Source organism: Vicugna pacos, chromosome 19 (genome assembly GCF_048564905.1).
Source record: "Vicugna pacos chromosome 19, VicPac4, whole genome shotgun sequence".
NCBI classification, from domain to species: domain Eukaryota; kingdom Metazoa; phylum Chordata; class Mammalia; order Artiodactyla; family Camelidae; genus Vicugna; species Vicugna pacos.
Genome location: NC_133005.1, coordinates 24715301 through 24743024, shown reverse-complemented (window position 1 = coordinate 24743024; position 27724 = coordinate 24715301). Strand labels below are relative to the sequence as shown.

The 27724-nt window shown below is 49.2% G+C and overlaps 1 protein-coding gene across 1 annotated transcript; it reads right to left on the bottom strand.

Annotated features, from left to right (window-relative positions):
- On the bottom strand, nt 1-22756 carry BPIFB4 (BPI fold containing family B member 4). Its single transcript, XM_006202647.3, has 16 exons — nt 22651-22756; nt 21648-21710; nt 20753-21272; nt 19712-19816; nt 18835-18978; nt 16433-16496; nt 15914-15974; nt 14750-14841; nt 12952-13152; nt 12804-12857; nt 9034-9204; nt 8173-8240; nt 6391-6433; nt 5656-5719; nt 3609-3685; nt 1-24 (listed from the first exon to the last, which is right to left on the bottom strand). The coding sequence occupies exons 1-16, from the start codon at nt 22754-22756 to the stop codon at nt 1-3; spliced, it is 1857 nt and encodes a 618-aa protein (XP_006202709.1).
- Nucleotides 22757-27724: the final 4968 nt, after the last annotated feature.

Here is a 27724-nt window from a genome sequence, read left to right as displayed (position 1 = left end):
TCAGGCACTCAGCACCAGAAGGTCCTTAGAAGGCAGAACAGAAAACCCAGTTAGGGGGTGGTGTGGCTCCTGGCTGCAGCCTCAATAGACAGTTGCCTGCCTTTGGATCAGGCAAGTCACATTTATGGGAAGTGGTAACTCTCAACAGTGGGGACAACTGGGGTTAAAGCGTCCTGAGAATTGTCCTGGCCATGTCATTAGCTTGCCCTGTTTAGGGGATCTTGGGCAAGACACTTCCCTTCCTGCCCCTCATTTCCTTCTTTTCCAAAACAAAAGAAGCAGGCCTGAGCCCCCCTCTGCATTCTTCCAAAATCCAGTGTTCATAATTACAAATATCTACAACAAAATAAATAGTAAAAGTAGTAGACTTAGTCCACAGAACGAAATCAATACTCATGAGTCTGTACTGATATAAAAAATTGAGTAAATAGATAATTGCATTTTTTCCTTACAGCAGAATTCCAACTAATAAATGTAAAAGGAATTGCAGAAATAGAAAATCACCACTGGGCAAACACCATGGTAATAACTGTTGCAGGCAAGGACCATTAGTGAATGCCAAAATTAGTGGGGGAGAGTATGATGGGAAACAGGATATTTGCACAGGCTTAAAGTATCTCCCCATGAGATATTTATTAGTTACAAAGGGAAAAATAGTAACTTGTTGGAGAAACCTGGCAGGAACCACCTTAACCACAAGATCAAAGTGAACATCTCTCGTAATCAGATTCTAACATCAGGTGCCCCATCATGGCGCTCTGAGAAGGACAGAGCATCACTTCGGTGGAGTTCTTGCTGGAAATACATAATCCAAATTTAACCATGAGAAATTATCAGTCAAATCCAGACTGAGGGACATCCCACAAAATGGGCCAGACTCATCAGGAATGTCGAGATCATAAAATACAAGGAAAATTGAGGAACTGTCACAGACTGGAGGACACCAAGGGGCCATGACAACCAAAGGCAAAGTAAGATCCAGGATCCTGAACCAGACAAAGGACATTAGTGGGAAGCCTGATAGATGAGGCCTGTTGAGCAGTTAATTGCTTTGTATCAAGGTTAATTTCCTGGTTTTGATCATTGTGCTCTGGCTGTATCAGATGCTAACATTAGAGGAAGCTGAATGAAGAGTATTCTGGATCTCTCTGTACTATTATTGCAATTTTTTAAATTCTAAAATTATTTCAAAATAAAAAGTTAAAATAAATGCCTAGACTCATATAATAATAAGAAGAATAGGTACCATTTGCAGAGGGCTTTCAAGACCTTCTGAGTCTTTATTTTTCCTGAGTCTTTCTTTAAACCAGTGGTTCTCCACCTTTCAGACCCAACACCCCATTTTACATTTTATGATAAGTTTTTATATTATTTCTTTTATTATTCTGAAACAAAATTCATACTTATACAGTCTACTTACACACATATTTTAAAAACAGTATATAAATTCACTCACTGGAATATAAAGAAGAAATAAAAGTTAAGTCATTTATTATAAAATAAAACGTTTTTCGATAGGAAATACTGAAGCAGAGAATGATTATTCAGCAGAGTAAGATTCATCCCCACTAATTTAAAAAATCCCTTCAGGTTGAGGAGATCGGTTGCAATAGAGCCCTGGTTGAGAACCACTGGTTTGAGCTGCCTCCATTATCTCAGTGCAAACCCTACATTTCTCTAGCTGGGTGACCTTGGGCAAGTGGCCTACCCTCTCTGATACTCAGGTCCTTCACCTGTGATGTGAGGGCAAACATCAGCCGGAGCTGTGGTAAGGCCCCAAGGCATATAAAACAGTGTAGGGGGCACTGCACATGCTCAGTAAATGGCAGAAACAGTGATGATGATGATGGTGATGATAAATTTATGCCAACCCTGTTCACATTTCCTAACCCTTTTTAAAAAGTCAGTAACAGTTAACACTAAAATGCTATATCTCTTTTAATCTCTCACCATAAACTCCACGACATGGGTAGTGTTGTTCCTCATTTTCAGATGAGGAAACTGAGGCCAGAGTGGTACTGAGGTCCTGCAGGAGCTCAAGAGAAGGGACCAGGGCGGGCACCCCTGGGGACTGTCCCAAAGCCTGCATCTGACCCTTGCCCACATTGCCCATCCGAGGTCACTGCCACCTCCCTTGACAGCTCCCCTAAGGTGGCGGGGGCCCACCCCCTGGGCTGAGGCCCAAGCCTGATCTGAGTGTAAGGAATTGGGTTCTCTGCACACAGCTGGTAGCTTTGCAAATAGATGCCACCTTTTGAAAAGAAATTGTCAATCTGGAGCAAAAGTCCATTCATTCCAGTTCCAGGAGTATGTTCTAAGGAACTAAATCCAAGCCAGAAGCAGCTCTGGGTGCTAGGATGTTTACTACAGCCTTCTTTATTGCAGTGATGACACTGATAATAATGGACACTTCTAAAATGCTTACTACGTACCAGGGAAGTGCTGTATAAGGCACTTTACACACAGAATCTCCTTTTATCCTAAACACAGCCCTATAGGTAGTTACTATGATTAGCCCCTTTTTACAGATGAGGAACTGAGACTCAGAGAAGTTAAGTAGCCTGCCCAGTGTCACTCAGCTGGAAACTGGCAGAGTCAGGATTTGAACTTTGGCCATTGGGCTCCAGTGCCCTCACTCTTTAACTCTGACACTCTACTGATGGAGCCCCTGATCGAAGCCATGTTTGAAAATAAAACTCCAGGTAACAATAAGCTTGTTTTCTATGTCTGTGAGTCTGTTTCTGTTTTGTAAATTTGTGCCATATTTTTTTAGATTCCACATATAAGTGATGGCAGGGGGGAAAGGGGTGGGGGAGGGATAAATTAGGAGTTTGGAATTTGCAGGTACTAAAAACTATATATAAAACAGATAAACAACAAATCCTACTGTTCAGCACAGGGAACTATATTCCATATCTTGTAATAACCTATAATGATAAAGAATATGAAAAAGAGAACTCCAGAAATATTGGAATGAAAAACAGCAAAATGTTCTAAGTGGTCATTTCTGAGTTGCAAATACATCTAGGAGGATAAACATGTGTTTGTTTAATCTTTTCTGTATTTTCCAAATTTCAAACACTCAGCATATGTGTTTTTTTGTAGTGGGAACAAAACTCCCTCTATTTGAATTTAAAGGCACCAGCCATGATTATAATTAGTGATTATTTCAGGAATATTTACCCAAAGGCCCATCTCTCCCCACTGGCTGGGTGAGCTTTGCAAGGGCCAGGATTGTGCATGTTTTGTTCACTGACATGTCCCCTGTCCTTTGGATGTTTTCTGGCACAGAGTAGGCGCTCAATCAAAGTTTTTCCAATGAACTATGTCACACTTCCACTTTGGGCAGACCACTTACTGCTCTGAGCCTCAGTATTCCCATCTGTGAGGTGGGGGCAATCATGTCTGTCTTGAGGACTAAATGAGAGTGTGGTGTGAAAAGCTTCACTTAAGTTTCCTGAGCAGCTTTGTTTCATGTTCCCTGAGCCCCATCCTTTGAAGGAAGATGCCCCTGTGGCTGTGGTCCCACCCTTCTCTTCCCTTGTCTTTCTCCTCCCCATGTCTGGGGCTAGCTGGGAAAGCAGAACTGAGATTCTATCTCCCCTTACCTCCAAGATGTCGATGTCTGCATTGCTGAAGTCGATGTTGAGGATTTTGGGGAGAGGGACACCAGAGCCCAGCACAGCTGTGGGGAAAAAATGATCAGGTACAGTCAGTGTGGCCAAGAAGCGTCAGCCTTCCAGGAAACCACCTGTGTTTTCAGGAAGACTAACCATTTCTTTGATGCCTGGCAGTTCCTCCTGCCGGGAGCACACTCTCTCGCCCTGGCCCGCCCGCTGAATTCTGAGCCTTCCCTGAGATTCTGGATGTCACCTCTGTGAGGCATCCTCCACCCCAGGCCAAGCAGCTCTGGGCTCCTGCCACTCTTCTTGAACAACTTCATTCCAGAAATCACAAAATATTAATTCTCTATCTCCACGTGTGTCACCGCCACCAGATTGTGAGTTTCTTCAGGAAAAGACTGTGTCCCTATAGCCTTGGGCCGGGCACAGAGGAGGAGACAGAGGTTTGCAGAATAAGGACACGGAAGGATGCATGGGGGCCTCAAGGTGACCGCCATGGGAGGTACTGTGGGGTTTAGATTGTCAGAGCCTAAGCAGAGCTGCTGATGAATATTCTAGAAAGAAAGAAGGAAGAAAGGAAACAAGAAAGGGAGGCAGGAAAGGGCAGGTGGGGGAAACAGGATTGAATGAGACTGAACAGACTTCCTGACTCCAGCAGGATTTTTCAGAAAGCTAAGGGTATTGTGAATCTACCCCCAGAGGAATATATTCAGCATTTCCCAAACTTGCTTGGCCACGTAACCCTTTTCTTAGAGTATCTTGTAGGATTAGTTTTCTATGGAACCCATTTTGGGAATCACGGATCTAATCCAATCTCTCACTTTTGAGAATGAACTGCATTATAGTGAGATTAAGGGCCTAGCTACCGAGGTCATACCACCTCTTAGTGGCCAAGCGAGGATGAGAGTCTCCAGCTCTTGGCCCCCAGGTCAGCCCAGCCCAGCCCAGCTCCTGACATTGCCTTTTCCGGTCAGGGACTGAGCACGGGCTTGGTGACCAGCACTTTCTTGTGATTCAGATTCAGTCTCATCTGCTGATGGTTCCCAGAGTAAGGGTCTGTTTGACATCAAGAGCTCTCCAGATAAACCCAGCTGACAGAGCTGATGCTGCGCCCTCTTCATCCTCTTTTGCAGGAAGCAGAAGTGGGGGAGAGAGAGGTTGGGGCTGAGGAGCATTAGGGCTGGGAACTGGGGTTTCCAATCTTAACAGGGTTACTGACGGGGCTGCTGTCCCAGCCTCCAGTGGCCCCGTAGTTCAACAAGTAGTCACAGAGAGGAGGCACCACGCTCAGTCTGTTCTGTTTATGAATTTGGGCAAGAAAACCCTCTAACTGACAATGCGACTGCCTAGGGGGCCGGTTCTGGCTTAGGAGACTGGGGTTGTCGGTAAGAGCAACTTCAGCTTTATCTGTACTGATTGAACTTTTCACAATAATAATGTGTGCATGTGGTCCCTGTATAAGTAAAAAAAATACACAGTGAAAAATAAGTCAAGAATACAACCAGGTGAACATACTTAACGACAATGAACTGTGCACTTAAAAATGATTAAGAAGGTAAATTTTATGTTATATGTGTTTTACCACAACTAAAAATAAGCGTATAAAAAAATAAACCCAGAAATACTTTGAACTGTATTTTAAAAAACAGAGAAAAAAGAATTTAGAAGGAAACATACCCAGATGTTGCGATTATTGCCTCTGGGAGGTGATATTTTGTTTTCTAAACTGTCCTGGACTTTCTCAAATGTACACACATGTAATTTTCATATATAAGCAGAAGTTTCCATAGATAATCAGAAAAATCAGCCAAATAAGAGGGAGGTAAGGAATATAGCAAAAGCAGCAAATATGGAAGTTGATGGACCCAGGGCAACATTTGCATTCAGAGGCTGAAATAGATAAGCTTACAATGAAGTTCTCAGAAATGCTATTGAGGTGGGATGGCTGCACATCAGATATGTCCAACAAACCAGTAGCCGCCCAGTCTCCCAGCCATGTGTCCCCCGGGGAGGCCCAGGAAACTGCTCTCACCGTTCATCGCGGGCATGAATGCCAGATCGAAAATCTTCCCGACCAGCACCTCCATGAGGCCAACCTGCAGAGGGAGGACAAGAGGCTTCAGTCGTTCAGATCCAAAGGGATCCTCGAGGCCCCGCCCTGCAGTCAGAGAGGAAGTGGCAGGGCTGCACTGGGAGAATCTGGGAGCTGACAGTCACAGCCCCTGGACTCCGGAACCACGATGCTGGGAGCCTCAAGGCACATCTGGTCTGCCTGCTACCTGTACAGCTGTGGGAGCTGAGGCCCAGAGTGGGGCACGAGCTGGTCCAAGGCTCACGATGAGGCAGGGACAAAGGGAGGCCCAGGTCCTTCCCGGAAGCAGGGGGTCTATGGTGGCTCACTCTGACGCCACAATGACGACTTGGAAGGCCCTTGGGCCCTGGAGCCGACACTCCAGGTTCCCATCCCAGCTCAGCCTCCATGGGCCCCTACCACCTCCCACCCTGGAGTTGAGGGATTTGGGCCAAGTGATCTCTGTGGGGGCAGTCTGTCAAAATGGGACAGCATCACAGGCAGAGTAGAAGGAGCTGTGTGTCTGGACTCTGCCCCTCACTCGCTTTGTGGGCCTCAGTTTTTCCATCTGTCAAATGAGGCCCGACAGCACTGATACCAGTCAAGCCTTTGGGATTCACAGACACCCAGGCCGCAGCCAGCCTCACGGGGATGCTATTCCCAGATCTCACTCTGGGGCCCGAGCGTGGTGCTTACATCAAAATTGCCCACGTTTGAGGTTCTGAGGTTAAGGCTGGTCCTGCAGATAAAGAAAACAGTGCATTACAAGTAGTGATTGCCTAAGAATCATAAACATTTCAATAAACTGTCAGAAGCCCCTCCCCCAACATCCTCACGGAGGCCTCTCTCCATCTGGAGGAGCTAAGAACAAAGCTGATCGCCACGTATGGAGCGCTGACCATGAACCAGATACAATGCCATATACGCAAGGCTAACATCACAGCTGGGTGTCCTCGGCAAAGCACTTAACTCCCCCCCACCTCCATTCCCTCCTCTGCAAAGTGGGTGGCTGCAGGGACTAAAGGAGGGAATTCAAGTAAAGCCCTCCGAACCCCGTCTGGTGCATGGTGAGTGTCACGCACACCTGAGCATCACCACGACCTCACTTGACCCTTTGGCAACCCCGTGGAGGAGGAACCAGGGACTCCCTGGGGACTTGGCATCGCCCAGAGCCGGGGAGGGAGAGCCGTGCTCATGGCCACTGTGCTATTCTGAGCAGTGAGGTCTGAGAACTGGGTTTGAGGTCTTGCTCTGCACTCCGAGGACCTCAGCCTCGCTGTGCCTGAATCTCACCTGCAAACTGACAGCCCTACCTGAGAGAGGCCGGATCAGGCTGGCCCACAGAGCAGAGAGCCATTGGAACCACTGATGTCCAACCGGAGATGTACAAATGAGGCTTCTCAGGGGAGAAGACTCTGGTGGAATGTTGGATTCCTTCCCCACTTCCACTCCCATCCCTCCGTTCCCCATGGCCACTCCATCTACAACACCCAAGCTCTCTCCTGCCCTTGGAGGTTTGCCTGCCTTGCTCTTGCTGCTGGAAACCCCAGCTCTTCACGTGGCTGGCCTTTCTCCCCATCCAGGTCTCAGTCTCTGGCCTAAGAAATTCCCGAATGGCTTTGATCAGCGTCACATCATGAGGAACTCCCATTGGGCTTGATAAGAATTTGTTGTAAGAAGAAAACCTAACAAGGATCTAGGCACATGCTGAACAATTTACACACAATCCCATCCATCTTGAGGTTGGAATAATAGTAGCACTTAGACATAGGCCAATGTCAAGAATTAAATGAATTAAGACACACTGAAGGCTTAGCTCAATGCCTGGCACATACAAAGCATCCAATAAATAATAGTTCTTATTATTATAAGTCCAAAGAGGTAGAGACAACTATGACCATTTTCAGATGAAAAAACCGAATTTCAGAGAGACGAAGTCACTTGGCCTATGTCACACAGCCAGTTGGTGGTCACGTTAGGATTTGAACCCATACTGCTCGGCTCCAGAACCTGTGCTTGTAACCAACCATTCCTTGTAGCTCCAGGTCAGAGAGACCTGGGTTGTCTCAAAGCTCCTCTCTGTTCCCGAGTTGTGGCCTTGAGGAAGTAAATCCACCTCTCCAAGCCCTAGTTTTCTCCTCTTTAAAATGGGAGACTAACAGCCCCAACACCACAAGGCTAAGCCAGGTAAGACATATGGGTACCCAGCGCAGAGCCTGGGACATCACCACCACACCATCATCATCATTATCCACGTGATTATTGGCAGTGGGTCCATCTGAGAAGCACATGGCTCCAGCCCCAGCCCAGCTTGCACCAGTGGCCCATTTTCCCCTTTGCAGCCCCTCGGCTCTATCACGACAGCCATGCCCGGAGACCTCCAAGCCGTCCCTGGTCGCTGGGTGAGCTGGCACCAGACACAGCAGCACCCCAGAGGCCTTTCCAAGGAGAGGAGCCCGAGGGAGCAAAACCCCTTACTTGTCCAGCTTGGCGTCGATCATGAGCTTATCGTTCTCCACGGAAAACATGGCCAAGAGGTCTGTGTCCTGGAGGAAAGGGGAGGAAAATGAAACGTCACCGCCATCGCATTCTGGCCGTGGCTGGCTGAGCGCTCGCTGCGTGTCAGGCACTGGCTAGGTGATTCGTCAACACTGAGCATGAGAGGGAAGAGCATTCCAGGCAGAGGGAAGAGCATGGGCAAAGACCTGGGTGGGACCATGCCTGGCATGTTGGGGGGACACCGAAGAGCTGAGAGGTGACCTCGGGATGTTTTGGAAGGATTTTGTGGACCACCGTCAGGGCATTGGCTTTTGTTTCGGGTTTGAAAGAGGAGTAACGTGATTTTAAGAGGATTCCCTCTATAAAATAACTGGAAAACGTTGTGTTTGTCTCTTTCCCCTGCTAGGTACTAGGTACCAAGGACAAGAAAGCCAGAACCATCTGTTTTGTTTCCCTTTTCTCCAGCATCTTGTAGAAAACATAACACATAGCAGGTGCTCAATAAATCTTGCTGAACAAGTGACCACGGGCAACTTTGCCACACGCTATGATGTACAACCTGTGAGAATAACAGCAACACTTCTGGGCCCTCAGGGTATCTCAGGTGCTTCTCTGCATCTCATTGATGCCCTGGCGTCGTCCCCACGTGGTGCAGGAGAAAATCAAGCGTAGAGAGGGGACTGACTTGCCCAAGATCACCCAGCTAAAAGTGCTAAAGCCTGGTTTTGAACCAGATCATCTGGACCCCAAGCCAGATTCGTTGTCACGGTGGTAGGGCCCGTGGGGATGTGAAGGAGTCTTCGGACTCCAAAAGACCTCGTGACAACACCCCCGACTTACCACATTGAGGAGGCAGATGGTGGTCTCGACATCATTGGGCTGGGAGACCATGATCTCGGCAGTGGCAAACACCTTCACCAACGCCTTGTCCTTCTGCAGCGTCACTGAAGGTGGGTTGGGCACCTGGATCCTGATAGTGAGGGGGCGGGACTCGGGATACTGCTGGAACACCTGTGGGGGGCAGCGGGCTGGGGTGAGTGGGGCCCTGGGTGGTGGGGTGGCTCAGGGAGTCTAAATACTCAGCAAGGGGTCCCACATTCCATCCCTCCAGACCCAACTACCTTGCTTGAGTCCCACGAACCACATGGAAAGCCTCCAATCACTGTGGGGTTTGGACCAGGGGCTGCCTTCTCCAAGCCTCTCACACAGGGTTATCGTGAGAATTCAATGCGATCACACCAGTAAAAGCTTCAGACTCAACGCCTGACACGTGGAAATGCTCAAAACCTGGTACTTAGCGAGATGGGGTCCTGGGGCGGGGTGGGGGCACTGGGCCCAGTGCTGGACATTCCTACTCTCACTGAATCATCATAACAAATCAATAGGGCATTTTCCCTCCATGTTACAGATGAGAAAACTGAGGCTCAGAGGGAAACCTCAAGCAAATTTTCCAAGGCCACCAGGAGAACTGAGAGTCTAGGCCAGGTCTGTGTGACTCCGAAGCCTAGGACCTCTCTCCCCTCCTGCTGAATTCGGAATGCCTCACAGCGAAGTCCAGGCCAAGGCATAGGCTGCCCACCCACTGGATCTGCTGGGGTCTCCGGAGACCCACAGTGGTGGTGGGGGGTGGGATCTAAGCCCGTTTGCTGCAAATTGATTCTCTCAAAGTAAATTTACTAAAGGGGCAATTCATCAAATGACCAGCTTCCCTTATTTGCTAAATAACGGATTTACCAAAAAATTTATTTTCAGAACACTCTTCTTGAATATATTAAATGAGCATAAATAGATGAGAAAAACCCCCACAAAATTACTTTAAAAAGAAACCAGTTTAAACGGAAACTTTTCCATATGAGGTGTGAGTCCTGGTCCTAAGAAGACCCTCTCCACTTTCTTGAACACCTTCAAGGTGAACCTCTTTTGGACAAGCTCTTGGTCTGTCGGCAAGCTCTTGGTGGACGTGCCTTTTGGCAAATTGGCTTTGAACAAATCAATGATTTTGTGGTTTCGCCTTGCACAAAAAGATTTTCAGGATACTTCCCCAAAGGGGCCTGCCGTCCTAACTACCTCCACCCCTATATGCAGAAACTCCAAGAATTAGTAACACTGCCTTCACAGGGGCTCTGAGAGATTACCGTGAATTCTCTCTCCACGGCAGCAGGGGACACAAGATGCTCATCCTAGCTCTGTTCAAACCTCTCCTGGTGACTCTGCCCCAGCCTAGGTCTCCAGGAGACATCCCTCTGCGTCTCGCCTGCATGCCCCTCTGTGCAGACCCAGCGCCATATGGAGGCCCCTGCTCTGGCTCAGCCGTGCTGCTGCCATGTTGGGGGACCTCTCTGAGCCTGTTTCTCCACCTGGAAACTGGGTTGCTGGTCCCTTCTGACTTCATGGATGAGGGGATAACTAGAATCAAATGAAAGGGTGGATTCTTAAAAACTTTCATGAACCATAAAGTTCAGTGCACATAAGAAGTGTTCCAATAATCATAAGTAAAACAAAATGACAACCTATGGAATGGGAGAAAATTTTTGCAGATGAAACCAGCAAAGGCTTGATCTCCAGAAAATATAAGCAGCTCATGACTTAATAAGAAAAAAACAAACAACCCAGTCCAAAAATGGGCAGAAGACCTAAACAAGCAATTCTCCAAGAAAGAAATACAAATGATCAATAAGCACATGAAAAACTGCTCAATATCACTAATTATCAGAGAAATGCAAATCAAAACTGCAATGAGGTATCACCTCACACCAGTCAGAATGGCCATCATTCAAAAGTCCACAAATGACAAATGCTGGAGAGGCTGTGGAGAAGAGGGAACCCTCCTACACTGCTGGTGGGAATGCAGTTTGGTGCAGCCACTGTAGAAAACAGTATGGAGATTCCTCAAAAGACTAGGAATAGACTTACCATATGACCCAGGAATCCCGCTCCTGGGCATATATCCAGAAGGAACCCTACTTCAAAATGACACCTGCACCCTAATGTTCATAGCAGCACTCTTTACAATAGCCAAGACACGGAAACAGCCTAAATGGCCATCAACAGATGACTGGATAAAGAAGAGGTGGTATATTTATACAATGGAATACTATTCAGCCATAAAAACTGACAACATAATGCTATTTGCAGCAACATGGATGTTCCTGGAGAATGTTATTCTAAGTGAAGTAAGCCAGAAAAAGAAAGAAAAACACCATATGAGATCGCTTATATGTGGAATCTAATTTTAAAAAATCATAAATGCAAAACAGAAACAGACTCATAGACATAGAATACAAACTTGTGGTTGCCAGGGGGCAGCGGGTGGGAAGGGACAGACTGGGATTTCAAAATGCAGAATAAGTAAACAAGACTATACTGTATAGCACAGGGAAATATATACAAGATCTTGTGATAGCTCACAGCGAAAAAAAAATGTGACAATGAATATATGCATGTTCACGTATAACTGAAAAACTGTGCTCTACACTGGAATTTGACACAACATTGTAAAATGACTACAACCCAATTAAAAATGTTAAAAGAAATAAAGAAATGTTCCAATAAATGAAAGGCCCAGCTTATTGAGGATCCACCTGCCCCCCTGGAGCTGCCACTGTTCACATTAGTAATGATGCCCCGCCATTTACCTTATAACCACATGAGGGCGATAGTGACCATTAGTTGAGTTGGGTCTCATTTCCCGCCTCCTTTGAACTCCACCAAGAACCAGACAGGACAGGTAGAAAGGAGATGAAAAATGTCTCGTGTGGCTGTAAATTAAACAAGTCCTTTGCAGCTGTATGACGCTTTCTACATAAGAAGCTCTTTGCTGCCACGTGTAGCATAAAGCCTGGGAGCAGAGCTGGGACGAAAACTGGGATCAGAAAGGACTTTGTTCCAACGATGTGGGGCCACTAAGCCAACAAGAGTGTGGTTGCTCTTTTTTTTTTTTAATTCAAGAATTTGTCACTATTAACAAGAACAATAATAGTTAACACTTCTCCAACACCTACCCTGGGCCTAGGTTCAAATCCTAGGTCCACAGCCACCCTGTGAGGTGGGCATGTTTGTCCCTGTTTTCCAGATGAGAAAACTGAGGCTGAGAGAGGTCACTTGCCTAAGGGAGTGAGGTTGGGATGTGCTGAGCTGGAATTCAAATTCTCATCTATCTGCTCCAAAAATACGGCTCTTTCCCTCTAGGCCTCCAGGTACCCACAGGTGCCCTGTGTCCACATCTTTACATGCTTTATCGCCTTTATCTCCTTCACCCTCCTGGATGAACGTGTGGAATAGGTATGAGCATCCTTTCTTGACAGAGGAGGAAACTAAGGTTCAGAGATGTGAAGATTCTTGCCCAAAGACACACAGCAAGGAAGTGGCCAGGCTGGGATTAGACCCGTGCAGGCCAGTCCCCTGCTAGAGCTCAGGTTCTCTCCACCTCAACCCTCTGTGTCCTCCTCTCAGGGGCCTGGGCTCCAAGCCTCTGTCACTGTTCTCCCAAGGTGGGAGTGCGGGGTGGAGCACCCCACCTGAGTGCTGAGAGTCTTTCCTTCCCTCCCAGATTCTGGGACAGCCACAGGGAGCGTGAGGCTGAGGACAGGGGAGGCATCAGCCTTCCGTACCTTGGGAATCAGGGCTCCCAGTGTGGACGTGGTGAGTGGAGGAAGCTCTTCAAACTGCAGGAAAAGAAGAAGGGTTATGTGAGTCCTTGAGGCTATGGAGACAGACAAGATTTGCTAACAGTGGTTTAACTCCTACAGCCTGACTCACCATGCCGTCGGTGATGTCAATATCCAGTGCCCTTTGCTTCTGCAGGAGAGTCAGCACTGAGCCCAGGAAGTTGGCAGAAATGGCCAGTTGGGAGTTGGTGTTGTCACCCATAGGGGGCAATTCTGGCATTTGCCTGGGGACCACAGCTGGCCGCCCCAGGGGATAGTCGATGAGATCTCCTCCAGCCTCCCCAACCAGGGTCTGGGGAAGCAGAGAGGAAAGGGGTCACAGGGAGAGGTGCAGGGAGAAGAGTGCAGGAGGGAAGCTGAAGGCTGGGGTCAGGCCCTGCATCTGCCTCCAGGCAGGCTTCCTTGGTTAAACCCACTGGGTCTTAGTGACTCTTTGGTTTGTGGCCCCCATAAATTCACTTTGTGATGGGATGGCATCTCTTGTAGTTCCCACTTAGTGACAACTTATAATTAAGCCACAACATAGCACTGTGTATTTGAAATACATGTATGACATAGAGTCTGCCCCCTCAGCCCCGCTATAACCAGTTAGCAAGTTTTGCGCCATGCAATACACACTGGAGCATCTACTCTTGAAAGACCAGACTACTCTCCATAGTCTACAAGGCATTATGGGCTCTGTCCTGGACCTTCTGCCCCTCAACACCCCGCCTTTTGCAGTGCAGCCCCCAGGACCTTGTCCATCCCTGCCCCCACCTCAGCACTCCCACCATGGTGGCTTCCCACATGCTGTTCTCTCCCCCACACTCTTCTTTGTTACATCGCACTCATTTGGCTAGCCTCAGCTCAAGTGTCACCTCCACCAGGAAGCCCTCTGTGACCCCCCCCACCCCAGGCCTGCTTTAGGCTCTGATGGCCTGGGATTCTCTTTCACAGCACTCATGAGCTCTAGTTGTACATTGGCTTAAACAGTTCTTGGATGGCCTGTCCCCTCCAATAGGCTGCCAGCTCCATCAGGCCAGAGCTCTTGTCATGTTCACTACTGGGCCTCCAGCCCCAGCCCAGAGCCTGGCTGGTAACGGATAAATATCTCCTGAATAACTCTGTGTTTATGAATATACCAGGAGTGCGTAGATATGTGTGCACAGGTGTGTGTGTGCGTGAGGGCATGGGTGTGTACCCGTAGCTCTGTGTCTGATGGAGCAGGTGAGGAGACACTCACGTTCGTGCAGCCCAGGGGAGGTACGTGTGTGTGTGCGTCCGTGCATAGTTAGGAGCCATTCAGCTGGCAGCCATCAGGTGCCACCAGCTCACAAGAGCTGGTTCCAGGCATCTCTTCTCAACCCCATGTTTAGTGAATCATGTTAGTAGCTTGAAATTGGCCATGGTGGGAGTCCTTATATCGTGGAAATCAGCAAAACACTACAAATCAGGACTTTTAAAAATAAATCATGAAAAGCCCATTGTTAATGCTTACCAGCATGCAGTTAGCCAGATTCATTTTTGCAGCAAACCCAAGCCTACAACAGCAGCTCCAGTAGCTAGAAGCCAGATTGCCTGGTTCAGATCCCAGGTTCACAATTATTAGCTGTGTGACCTTTGGCAAGTGGCTTACCCTCTCTGTGCCTCAATTTCCTCAGTAAGAGTGCTTACCTCATACGGTTAATCTACAGAAAGCACTGGGATATGCCCGGCATATAGTAAGCATTAGATAAGTGTTGGCTGCGATTGGATTTTCCAGCATGGCTCTGAGAAGGCCCTCATCTAATCAGGAAAGGGTCCTGTTCAAATGTTGCTTCCCAGGCACTCAGCAGCAGCCTGGGGGACTCTCACAGCTCTGCCCATGAGGAGAGGGCCACTTCCCCAAGCCCCAAAGCCCAGGCACTCACATTGAGGTCCAGCTCCAAGAATTCCCCAGTCACAAGCGGGAGGCTAGAGAAGGTATACTGGATGCTTCCTAATATCCCCAGAGGAATCAGAGCTGCAGACAAAAGTGGAGGTCACAGGAAGGTCCCCTTCACCAACCCAGACACCCTCCTTGTGCCCTGAGAAGGGTGGGGTGATGAGGCTCCAGTTCCAGACACCATGGAAAGAGTAAAACTTCTGGGTTCAAATCCCAGTTTTGCCTCTTCCTTGCTGTGTGATCTCAGTCAAGACACTGTACCTCTCTGAATCTGTTTCCTCCTTTATAAAATAGGCTTAGTAGAACTCCTTAGACTGTATTGGGGGGCCAAAGAGATGGTGGATATTGATAAGCTTTGTAAACTGTGACGTGCTGTACACCAGAGAAGAAGTTTTAGGGTTCCACAACAGGAGGCTTAACTGAATCTGGCATTTCCCTGACTGCTTATGAGGAACAGCCCCACCTCCTGGACACAAAGGGAGAGAATTTTACCTGTCTGGGAAAGCCATCCTCAAACTACCTAGAGTCCCAGAGAAATAGGAGCACCATCCCAGAGGGCTGCCCTATACAGCTGTCGAGGCTGTGCCCTGCACAACTCAGCGCCACCATTGTGCTGTGGTCTGCTTAAAAGGAGGTCCCTGGAACTACGGAGTGCACAACTGCACAACTACATGGAGTAGGCTTGCCTCAGGGGATGTTCACTCAGAAATTTTGGATTAAGGGCTGGTGATGGAGCATGATTCTGGATTCTCCATGGCGTCTGTTACTTGCCAATCTATTGCTATTCACTCTCCAATTTCTCTGGGCGGTTGAAGCCAACTCCCCCATTTAGAGATGAGGCAACTGGGAAGAGTCTCTCCAAGTCCGCATGCTGCCAGGGCAGAGCCAGGGCTTGAATCCAGCCTCCTGACTCCCAGTCCAGAGCCATAGTGCCCTGGGGTCCAAGAGGTCCCTCTGGGACTTGGGGGGATGTTTGGGGACAAGAGAAAAGGCCAGGTAGCTCCCTCTCTCCTGGCATCAGTCACCCAGCACTCCACCACACTGGACTCTCCTCCCAGGCACTGCTGTGTCCCCAGTGACTTCTGCGGGCTGGGCCCAGATCAGGCGCTAGTAGACAGTGGCTGAATGAAGCAAAGCAAGAAGAACTTACAGTCCACAAGACCCAGCTGGTCGTTGACAAGACCCAGCACCACGTCCACAATGGGGCAGAGCTATAAAGGAGAGAGGTCACTGAGTTCCGGTGACGCGCAGTGGTTGGGGAGGGGGATGCACACAGTAACAATAGCCAATGTTTACTGACTGCCTCTCTGTGCTTGGCACTGTCCTCCCCACAGCCCTATGGGGAAGGCTGTCTCACAATTCCCATTTTACAGATGGGAAAACTGAGACTCAGGAGGTGATGTGAGATGTCACATAGCTTGGAAGTGCCGGAACTGGGATTCAAGCCCAGAACTGTGATTCTCAAGCTTCACCTCCTTGTCCCACCCCCAGTGTGCCTCCCCATATTCCTCAGGGCCCTTCCCAGACTCCCCACAACATGTCCCAGCCCCCTGGCTCCCTCCGTCCCTCTGGATCACCCGCATGCCCCCAGGGATGGAGGCCAGTCTGTGGCCCCTCTGTCTCAGGAAAGTCTGTGCTCCCCACTCCCCATCCCAGGATGGGTTCTTACCAAGTCCGGGAGGACGTTGGCCAGGACTCGGTTCACTAAGTTGTCCACGAGGTTGGGGAGGAGCCTGGGGAGAGAGGAATGGGACGAGGAGGCTCACCAAGCTTGTACACTTGGGGCCCTAGTCCAGGAACTGTCGAAACAGTGGGAGCCCTGGGGTGCTGGAAAATCATTCTGAAGGCTAGAAGGGCAGTGTACATTGACCCTAGACCTGGCTGGACAGGCTACCCAGGCAAATTTCTTGGCTTTTCATTCATTCATTCACTCATTCATCTATTCATTCATTCAATCAACAAACAAGCAAATGCTCTTTGAGATCTCCAGAGGGCCAGGCCCAGGCTGGGGTGTTTCTGATTTTTAACTGCAAATGTCATTCCCTCCTGCACATCTGTCCCTCTAATGGGCTGTCTGCTGCAGCATTGCATAATCTTCCCGAAGGGAAAATAAGCACCTAGCACAGTATCTGGCGCATAATCAGTGCTCAGTAAATGTTTGTGGAAGGGAGGGAAGAAGAGATACTGGTCCACAAGGGAAAATGAGTTGTTGGTGCTGAAAAGATTAGGAAACATGACCCATTCTACAGACAAGGAAACTGAGGTACAGAGAAGTGACCCAGAGCAAGTTCTAAGCGCATCACCCAGCTCTAAACTGACGCTCTTAACCAGCTACTGAAGGAAGGAAAGAGATCATTGGTGCATAGACAAGACATATAAATGGGCGGACAGACAGACTTGTAATGCAGGTATTTGTTTCCCGAGGCTCTGTAGTGATGAGAATATGAGGGAAACATGGCTATCCTAACACAAAGGTATCACTGACAGCCTGACCCCTTGCAAATCGGTCCACCTCTGCCTTGTCTGTGCACCCCACCCCCACCCCCAGGATGTAGCTGACTGTCTCATGCTGTGCAAAGCAAAGAATTTCTTCAGATAAAGTCCAAATTAGGTCATTTCTCCCAAGGTTACTATGCATTATGGTCTCCACTGTAAGTGGATTCACCTTAAGGGGCCCTGTCTTGGTTCTAACTCTCCTTGGATGAGAAGGCCTGTGAGAATGCACACGCATGTTTACCCAAGTGTGTGTGCACGTGCACATGTGTGTTGGGGGATAGTCTGAAGTTAATCTGTGTATATTCAGGGCACAGTCTGTTTCCTCCAGGGAAGTTATGCAACAGACACATTGGCTCATGTGTAAGAGGACATATGTAAGAGGCTATTCATTGCAACCTCATTTGTTACAGCAGATTAGACAATGTTCACCAATAAGGGGACAGGGCAAATAAATGACTGTCTATCCAGACAGTGGAGTATTATGTAGCTGTGAAAAGGAAAACAAAAGGACACTCTGTGTTTCGTATAGAAAATTCTTCCAATAGATGAATGGTGAGAGAGAAGTGCAAAATGATGTTTATAGTTTGTGCCCATTTGTGTTAAAATGAGGTTGGGGAAAGAATCTACATTCCTCTTTGCTTCATTTGTGCAAAGATATAGGAAGGAGAATCGAGAAACCACAATGGTGAGCTCGATGGGATGGGGCGATGGGAGGCAGGGTGGGAAGGATCTGTGCCTTTTTATCATTTTATATTTTTGAACCATGTACTATCCGATAGATTTCCTCGTGAAAATATGAATTAAGGACCTGTGAGGTTTCTGTATTTCTCTCCCCCTCCTCACCAGCACACCAGGAACTGATTTCTCTGCCTCCAGCCATCCTGGGGCAGAAACAAAGACTCAGAGAAGTCCACATGGATCAGAAATTTGGGTTTCTCATTGTACAGTGAATTTCTCTGATTCTTCAGTTTAGACGAGATGCGGGCTGGGGGGATTGGGCCAAGAAATTGGTAAGACAGGAGGGGAAGGAGTAGGGGCCTCAAAGCAGAACAAACATCTCTCAGGATGCGGGTCAGGGAGTGAAGAGAAAGGGACTTAGCTCTGAACTGCCCTGATGCGCCCACATCTAGACCATCACCTGGACCTCCCTGGAGTGAGGGTGTGGACTTGGCCACTTTGTGGGGTGTGTGTAATAGAAAAAACTCACCACCTGACCAAGGTCATATTGAACAGAATCATTTGTGAAGTCTCCCTGGGAGTTGGGGCACAAATGGACACAAAACCCCATGAGGCATATATTCATAAACTCTTTAAATGTGCCAGATTCTCCACTAAGTATTTTACATTCATTATCTTAATTCCGAAGGGGAAGAAATTACCCCCATTTTACAGATAAAGAAAGTGGAGCTCACAGAGGGCAACAGAGTTACCTGAAGTCACACAGCAAGGGATAGTGAAGCTGAAGAGGTTTGAACCCCAGGCTGCTTCCAGATCTTCTGCTCTTAGCCACATGGTTTGCCCAAGACAGACCACTCCACCATCCCCAAAGGCATTCCCCTGCTCACTGGTACTCACCCTCGCAGCAGCTTGACTTTGATGCCCCCGAGGAGCGTGTCACATCGCTCAATGACCAGCCGTGGGTAACCCGTGCGGTCCATGGTCAGCCGGACCTTGGCTGTGATGTTCACCTCCACTGCGATGTCCAGGAAGCCGATAAGACTGGAGGAGATCATGGGGCCAGGGAGGCAGTGAGTCAACCCCCAACCACTACCTCACCCCTTGGGCTTTGCCCTGGCTGTCCCTGCTATCTGCTATGCTGCTTTCTCCTCTCCAGGGGTCCCAAACCAGAAGGTTTCCCCAGTCCCTCAAGTTATCTATAAATGAATCTATCTCCCCTTAATCTACGAGAGCTTCAAAGGCTGGAAACAGGCCAAAAAATGAACTCCATGTATAAATTCTGGTTTGCAAGGTGACCACCCAATCACCTAGCTTTGGAGATATGACCTCGTCCCATGGGGATAAACTGATGCAGAAGTCCACCCTCTGAGGGCCTCTAATGAGCACCAACCATGTGGCAGGCACTATTCAGGGAGGCTTTTGCTCACCTTCCCTCAATGTGGCCGCAGCCACCTTATCATGCTCATTGCAGGTGAAGACACTAAGGCTCGGTGATATTAGGGGACTGGTCCAAGGTCATGCAGATTAAAAGAGAGTCAGGATTCGAATCCAGGCTGTCCCCTGACTCTAGCCTTCCAGATCTTAACAAGCACACAAGCTGCCTTCACTGCTGACTGCTCAGGAGATGACCTGAGTCCAAAGGTATAAGCCATGCGTGAGCTGGTGAAGCATTAGGTCTTTTAGTCCCCTCATTATGGACAAAGAGGGGAGATGACCTGCCCAAGATCTCCCAGCCAAGATGTGACCGGGATCCCCCAGGGCCAAGGGCACACACCTCTTCCCGTTGATGGCCACGCGGGTGTACAAGCTCACGTAGACGCCCACACCAGGCAGGAGGCGCACGGACACCCGAGGGAGGGTCAGCTCCACGATGCGCAGCCTGCGTGGTGGGGCGAGAGCGGTGAGAGGCAGCCACCACCACTGCCTGCCACCCCACTCTCCCGGGACCACCCTCCCTACACCCGCCTCCTCTTTGCCCCATTCATTCCTCCTGACTCTAAAAAGACCTGTGGTTCTAAAAACACAGAGAATTTAAAGGCAACAAAATGCCATGACCTAAATTCCCACTGCCTGGAGATCCACTGTTTACAGTTCCATGTAAATTTTTTTTTCACGTAAAGATGCTATTTCTTCTGCCTGTTCCTGCCCTTCTTTGCCCAGTTCCCTCCTACACATTCTTTAGATTTCAGCTCCAGGTCCTGTTCCTCCAGGAAGCCTCCTCTGATCTCCCCACTATACACATCCTCGTTTCTCCATTATCTTCTTACCACTGTTGTAATTGTATGATTATTTCCAGGCTTCTTTGTCAAAGCCATATACCCCACCAGCCTGCAAGCTCTATGAGGACATGTCTTTTCTTGGCTAACCATGAGGTTGTGTCCCTAGTGCCAACATAACGGCCCACACATAGTACGTGTTCTAAGTACTGAACGAAATAGTGAGCCTGAGGAGGAGGCTGGGCATAACTGAAATTATAATAATGCATGTATGATTTTAAATCCTTGGGTTTTTGACTCCTAGACATATTACTATGACCTTTCTACAGATGAAAAACCTGAGACTCAGAGAGGAAAAGAATGGCCCAAAGTCATACACTAATATTAAAAGTTGAGCTGGAATTCAAATTCAGAACTGTTTATTGACCAGACCCCAAACCATACAACTTGGAATTCAAGATGTCCAGTCCTGGAGCCAAGCCCTAAAGTCTACAGAGTTCTGAAGACCCTCCCTTTTCCAAATACCGGCCTCTGGGGGTGATCTGTCCTGGCTGAAGGTGCACAGGGAGCTTGACAGGGAGAGCCTGGCCCCTCCTTACCCCGTGATGCCCTGCACGGTGCTGAGGATGCCGCCCTCGCCGAGCACGCCCAGGACACCTCCTCCTCCGAGAAGTCCTCCGTCACCAAGGAGACCACCTCCGCCGAGCAGACCACCTTGGCCCGCTAGGATGCCATCAGCTGCCAGCATGCCCCCAGTGCCCAGCAAACCACCTGGGCCCAGTGCCCCAGTGGCTACACCGGGTGGGATCTCTCCTGGCCGCAGCTCTCGCCGGTGAAGTCTGCCCACAGTTGCCACACCTTCAGCTGACCTGTACCGCCCGTGGTCCCTGTGGCTGCCATATGCATTCTCAGCATGGCGGTAGTTGCTGTTTCGGAGGTCCCTGGTGCTTCCATCAGACTCAAGGATCTCCCCGTATCGGTATTTGCCCCCCAGCTGAGCGGTGTTGTCATTAGCCTCAATGTGACCATACTTGTAATTACCACCAAGCTGCTTGCCATTGGTATACTTTGGGGGTGGTTCTCGGACATGGAAGTCATTGTAGGGAACACCACCGACACCTCGGGAGAATTCAGCGCGTCTGTAGTCATCATAATGGTGCCGGCCGCCACCCAAAAGACCGCCACCCAAGAGACCACCACCACTGCCACCCAGCAGCCCCCCACCACTGCCACTCCCACCACCCAGCAGCCCCCCACCACTGCCACTCCCACCACCCAGCAGCCCCCCACCACTGCCACCCAGGAGCCCGCCACCACTGCTGCTACCGCCACCCAGTAACCCTCCTCCAACTCCACCCAACAGGTCACCACCACTCCCTCCGCCCCCACCACCAAGCAGGCCCCCCAGAAGACCACCTCCCCCGCCACCTCCACTTCCACTTCCACCAAGCAGACCCCCGAGGAGAGGCCCACCACCATCACCACCAGCTTTACCCAAGGGCACCTCTCTCAGGGCCGAGCGGAGAGCATCACTTTGCTGCAGGGTGCCCGAGATGGCTGCAGAGAAGCAGAGGTGTCAGTCAGGGGCTCCTGCTCCAGCCCCCACTTCAGAGCATTGCTCAACTCTCTGGGCCCCACTTTCCCCTTCTGTAAAATGCCAAGGTCGAACAAGAAGGCTCCTCCAGACCAACCCAGCCATGACATCCTGGTGAGCTCATTAGCTGCTGGCCTTGATCTGCTAGCACTTTATCTGGGTTTCGACAGCATTCAGCCAAACCTGGGTGGATCTTTCTCAGGATCCTCCCTTCCAAGGGCTCCACACCTCACAGCTTAAAAACCTACTTCCTCATGCACTATCCTAGCTGATTCCTGGGAAACAGTCAAGGCCAGAATTATTGTCCCCATTTGATGGATAAAGAAATGGAAGCCTGTTACATTTAAGAAAGATAAGACCTCATTTTTTATTCTCATGATTGCCTTGGACTGGAAGTAGGGCCAGAAACGTGTCCTCGTTTGCCAGATGAGGTCCCAAGAATTGGAGGCAGGATTAATGACAGCTCCCACTTTTGAGGGCTTTCTGTGAACCAGGAACTGTGCTAAGTTTTCAAAAGATTATCTTATTTAATTCTGATATCAGTCCTCTGAGATGGGGACCATAATTACACCCTCTTTGCAGATGAGAAAACTGAGACTCAGAGAACTCACGTCATAGACTTAAGGTCACACAGTCAGTATCTAAACCCCAGGAAGCCTGACTTTAGGACTCAAGCTCTTAATCACTACTTTCTACTGCCTCAGGCATAAAGTCCCCAATGTGGCGTCAGGCACATAGCAGGTGCTCAGGAAATAGTAACCAAAGAAACTGAGACCCAGAGAAAAGTCAGCCATCCACCCTATGCAAAATCTACCAGTGAGGAAAAGAGTCCGTGGGAACTTCAGAGTTGGCTGGGCTTCCCTACCCCATGCCACCCCCCACCCCCGGCAGGGCTGGACTCACCATTGCTCAGCACATCCTTGGTAACCCTGAGGACAGTGTTTGTCTCTTGGCGGATGCCACACACAGCTGCCACGGACAGAGCAGCCACACACCATGCCGTCCACATGATGCCACTGCTTCTCTGCTAAGGAGATAGGGCATCATGTGGCCATGGCTGGGTGTCACCACCCTGGCCAGCAGGTGGAGTTAGCACCTCCACCCCTACAACCAAGAGTCATATCAAGACCCTGAGGCCCAGAGACAGGGGAAATGGACCGAAGATCACACAGTGAGGCAGGTCCAGAATTCCTGATACCACTTTCCAAGTTTTTCAAACTGCAATGAATCTGGAGGCACAGAGCAGACCCATTAACCAAAGTGTCTCACAGCATGGATGTTTTATTACTTCCTGAGATGAGAATTTCCAAATGGAGCCTTAGGAAGAGAGAGGAGTAATGAGGGTGCCAATGAAAATAGCAAATTACAAGGCAGACTCTGGGGAAATCTCTCCAGAGATTTCTGCAGAAATCTACTCATTTATTCACCCACCCACCCATCCTTCCATTCACCCATCCATTCATCCATCCATCTGTCCATTCATCCACTTATCAGCCATCCATTCTCCCCCTCTTATTCATCATCCATCCATCCATCCTTCTTCTCATCTCTCCATCATTTATCCATGATCCAACCAGTCATATATGATCCAGCAAGCCAGTCATATATATTCATTCATCTCTCCTTCCTTCCTCCCTCCCTCCCTCCCTTTTATCCATACATCCACACATCTACACATCCACACATTCTTCCATCAGTCCTTCCATCTATCAACACATTCATCTAGTCACACTTCCATGCAGCCAGCCAGCCAGCAAATACCTTTCCTCGCCTCTTTGGAGGAGACGGTTCTGCATCATGTGCTAAGATTAAGGGCTCTGGATCAGCGCTATCTGGGTTCTTAGGCAAGAGCTTGACCTTTTTGAACCCCTGCTTCCTAGTCACCAGTACATCATGCCTGGGACATAGCTGACACTCAATAAACAGTAGCTATTGTTTTGGGACTATTATTTCAGACCTCTAAGAAGTGGGTGTGAAGTATTATGAGATTGGAGGAGTGAAGGATGCATTTGGGATGAGCAGGTCAACCTCTAGGAAACTGTTTTGCTGTCTCCATGCCTTCACCTACTTCCTTTGCTACACCAGCCCAGTCTATCCACTCTCCAGCCTCAGAGAATCAGAGCAGGACATGGCCTCCCATCGGGGCCAAACTGTGAAATTACTGGCTTCAGGCCCCTCCATTTATGCACCCTCTTCCCTTTTCCCTGCCCCTACTTCCATCGAAGTTCACAAAGCCCCCAAGTTCTTTCCCCACTCCTATCTGCTCCCAGGAGATTGTCGAAGGCACTCATTTATACTAGAACATTAAGGACTAATATGTGTAAGAGTCGGGGCTTTTTTTTTTTTTCTGGCTTTCTCACTTCATCCTAATCTCACTGCCCAGAGAATTCTGTGTTCAAAGTGGCATCACCACCTCCAGTTAAAAAGACAGGCATCAATGGAGGGATTTCTGGTATCAGCAAGCAGATGAGGGGTCTCAGGGACATAGCAAAGGTTCCAGGTACCCAGCAGCCCTGGGAAAGATGAGTGCAGCTCGGTTCAACCATGTAACTGAAGTGGCTCAACCCGTTTGTTCATCCCTGAGAAGTTTACCTGACGCGCCCACTTTACAGGCAAGATAACTGAAGCTCAGAGAGGGGTCATCTAGGCAGGTCTCCATTCTGGGACATTCCTCATTGCCTCCCCAGGTCTCAGCTGCCCTCGCCCAGACACTCAAGAGGGAGGGATCTCCTTCTTACCCCCGGGAGGTCCCTGCAGCTCAGTCTTGAGAGGTCCTGTTCTCTGGGCCCTCTGCTTTTGGCTGAATCTGCTCACAGGTCAGCCTTATATAGCAGCTAGAGTCTGATCCCAGACCCAGGGAGGGAAACTCCGTGTAATTACAAAAGACCAGAATCCGAATCCAAATTTGCTCTGCAAATTGGGCGTTGAGACCCAAAACCACAAGAGTTTGCGGTTTGTGGCTAATTCTGAGAGCTGTATTCAGCCCCGGATGGTGTCACATGAGCTGGGGTTTATCATCCCCTGGTCTGGGCACATTCCTGGAGACCCTAGCTGGGCCCCTAGATGGGGGAGGTGGAAGCACCTTCAGAAGCATCTAGTTTCCAGCTCTAAAGCAGGCACTGCCCACTTCAGAGGGCCTGGGCAGACCACACAGGCCCGGACTGGACTCAGCATCCAGCTGGCCCCGGTTCAGATCCTGTTCAACCTTGAACTCCCTGAGCCAGTCACTTCCTTCTTTTGTGCCTCTCATTACGTGTTTCCACCTGATAAATGGGTACAATACCTGTCTCACAGGGCAGATTTCAGGATTCAGGGAGATAAATATGGATCTGACTCTTCAAACTTGGGGCAGGTGCGAAGAGAACAAGGCGACTGGCTTCTTTTGACCTGAAGATTTTCTCCCAATATTTCATTATGAAATGTCCACCCATACAGCGAAGTTGAAAGAACTGTACAGCGAACACCCACGTACCTGTCACCTCACACCCACCAGCTACATCTCCCTTTAACATTGTTACACTTGCTTTATTGCATACCTATCCATCCATTAACCCACCTTTTTTAAAAACTGTCTTTCAAAATAAATTGCAGTTAACAGTGCATTCCTCTCAAAACACTTCATCTTGTAGGCCATTATGATTCTTTTCTTGAAATGTAAAGTTTATAAACAGTGAAATGCACAAATGTTAAGTGTTTATTTGTTGAGTTTTGACAATGTTATACAGCATGTAGCCCCAACCTGTATCTCAATATAGAGCATCTCCATCACCCCAGAATGTTTCATCCTGCCCTGTCCCAATCAGTGCCTGCTCCCATGCCTCAGAGCAGCCACTGTCCCCTCCAAGACCTGCTGGGACCATAGCCCAGAGCTCTGCCTCAGCCTTCAAGGCAGATCTGCCTTCTACACTCAGTACTGCTCCTCCACTTACATGGTGCTGCTCATTCCTTTACCATCACCACTCCGCCCACAGCCTCACTGCCTCCGGGCCTTTGCACATGCAATCTCTGCCATAGAATACTCTTCTCCAGACTACACTGGTCACATTAGTGCAGAAACGCCAGCTGTTCTGGAAAGCTTTCTGTGACAATCTCCAACTCCGACCCTTCCTCTGGACCACCCAGGGCCCTCTGAAGCCCACACTGAGATGATGGCATTGCTCTGAGCAAAGCAAGCTTGTGCCCCACTCCTAGCCCAGCATGGGCACAGATGACAGTGTAGCAAATGAATGAATGAATGAATGCTCTTACTCTCCACATCAGTTGGAAAGTTCTCTGAGTCCTTCTCATTTCCCATCCCCTAGACCCAGACTAGGTCTGACCTTTACTTTTAACTGATGCCACCTCCTCCTTCCCCTACCACGCTCACCTGAGAACTCCTCTGGGGTGAGGGGGTATGTTTCTCTCCCCTCCGAGGCCTGCTCTCAAACCGGGCTAAGAATAAATGTGTGTTCTCCTAAACACCTTGGGGGTTGTGGGGCCCTGAAGGCAGGCATGGCTGATGTCAAGTCCTGCCAAACTCACCAGTGTCACCGCTGGTCCCTGGGCAGCCCCTCTCTGGGATTCAATTTCCCCATCTGCGGTAGGTACATTGATGAAACAAGATTTGGAGCTGAACGCTGAGTTCGAATTTTGCTACCAGTTCTCGCCAAGCCTCTGGTTCTTTGGTTTTGAGATGGTGAGCAGAGCAGCCTGGCCTCAAAAGGATGTTGTAAAGGTCACATGACTTAATCATGTAAAGTGCTGAACACAGTAGGTACTCAGTAGGTGGCATTTTTATCCCCATCATCCTGGATCCCTGTTGGTTCTGTGTAGCAGTAAGTCTGTGAAAGATGTGAGGGGTGTGGAGGTGGGAAGAGCTCTTGAGTCTAGGCCCTGGACCACCTTATCATCTGTGAAGTCTTCGCAGAAGGGCTCCAGGGCAGGGACCCCAAGAACCACACACACTTGTGTTCCCACATCCCATTTGCCCTCTCAGCCCTGGAAAGTGCTCCTCTAGGGCCTCAGTCTGCCCATCTGAGAAATGGGCATAATCGTACTTCCCCAGCAGGGTTTTGAAGATTACAGAGGAAACATGTGGAATGTGCCTGGAACTTTATCGGGGCTCAGTAATCCCCCTTTTTGGCTCCCAATTGCCTGGTACTTAGTGTGACATAAATGCTTGTGAAACAAAAATATTACCTTTCTAAATTGAAATACAATGCAAAGAAGACAACTGTGCCTTCCCCACTGGCCCCTCTCCAACACTGGGGGGTCAGGGATCAACGACCACTGTGAATTGTAGAGGGCGGTGCACACACAAAGGTCAGTCACCAAGGCTCTGTCCCTGTCCTCTGTATTGAGACCAGCCAGGCCCTGGTGGCCATAAGACTGGCCTGCCCACTGCGGCCCCAAGAGGATTAGTGTAGCTCTGGCGCCAGGGAGATCAGCTGGGCTTAGTGTCCAAAAGGCACCTTTGTCTGGCACTGGCGGGACCAGGCCCTGGGAGGTGACCCACTCCAAAGGTGATTCAGCCAGGCCGGGGGTCATGTGAGGGGCTCATGCAGGGAGCTGTCAGGACCAGGAAACAGAACCAGCCCCACTATTCAGCCCTTGTCCTTCTCATGAACTGTCAGCTCACAGGCCTGCAGGGGGGCTGCCAAGGGAGGGGGCTCCTGCATGTCTTGTTTTATCGCCCATTCTTAAGTATGGAGGTTCAGAGCCTGGGCCTGGGTCAAGAGTCAGGGGGCCTGGCTTCAAGTCCTAACTTCATCACTTCCTAGCTATGTGGCCTTGGGCAAGACTCAACCTCTCTGTGCCTCTGTTTCCACAACTCTGGAATGAGGGCAAAAACTGTTCCTTGAAAGCAGGGTTGATATAAGGAGTTGATGACATAATATATTTAAAGTATTCAGAAGAGTGTCTGGCGAATGGTGAATGGATGGCTGGATGGTCAGAGGATCATTCCCATTGGTAGGTAAACCTCTAGATGGGTTCCAAC

Excerpts from the sequence above, each read along its gene's own strand:
- BPIFB4 (XM_006202647.3), bottom strand. The coding sequence starts at position 22,756 with ATGTGGACGGCATGGTGTGTGGCTGCTCTGTCCGTGGCAGCTGTGTGT. Across the intron at positions 14,842-15,913 it reads CCAGCTGGGTCTTGTGGACT|CTCTGATTCCTCTGGGGATA; the intron begins GTAAGTTCTTCT and ends TTTTGTCTGCAG. Across the intron at positions 6,434-8,172 it reads ATCGACGCCAAGCTGGACAA|GACCAGCCTTAACCTCAGAA; the intron begins GTAAGGGGTTTT and ends CTTTATCTGCAG.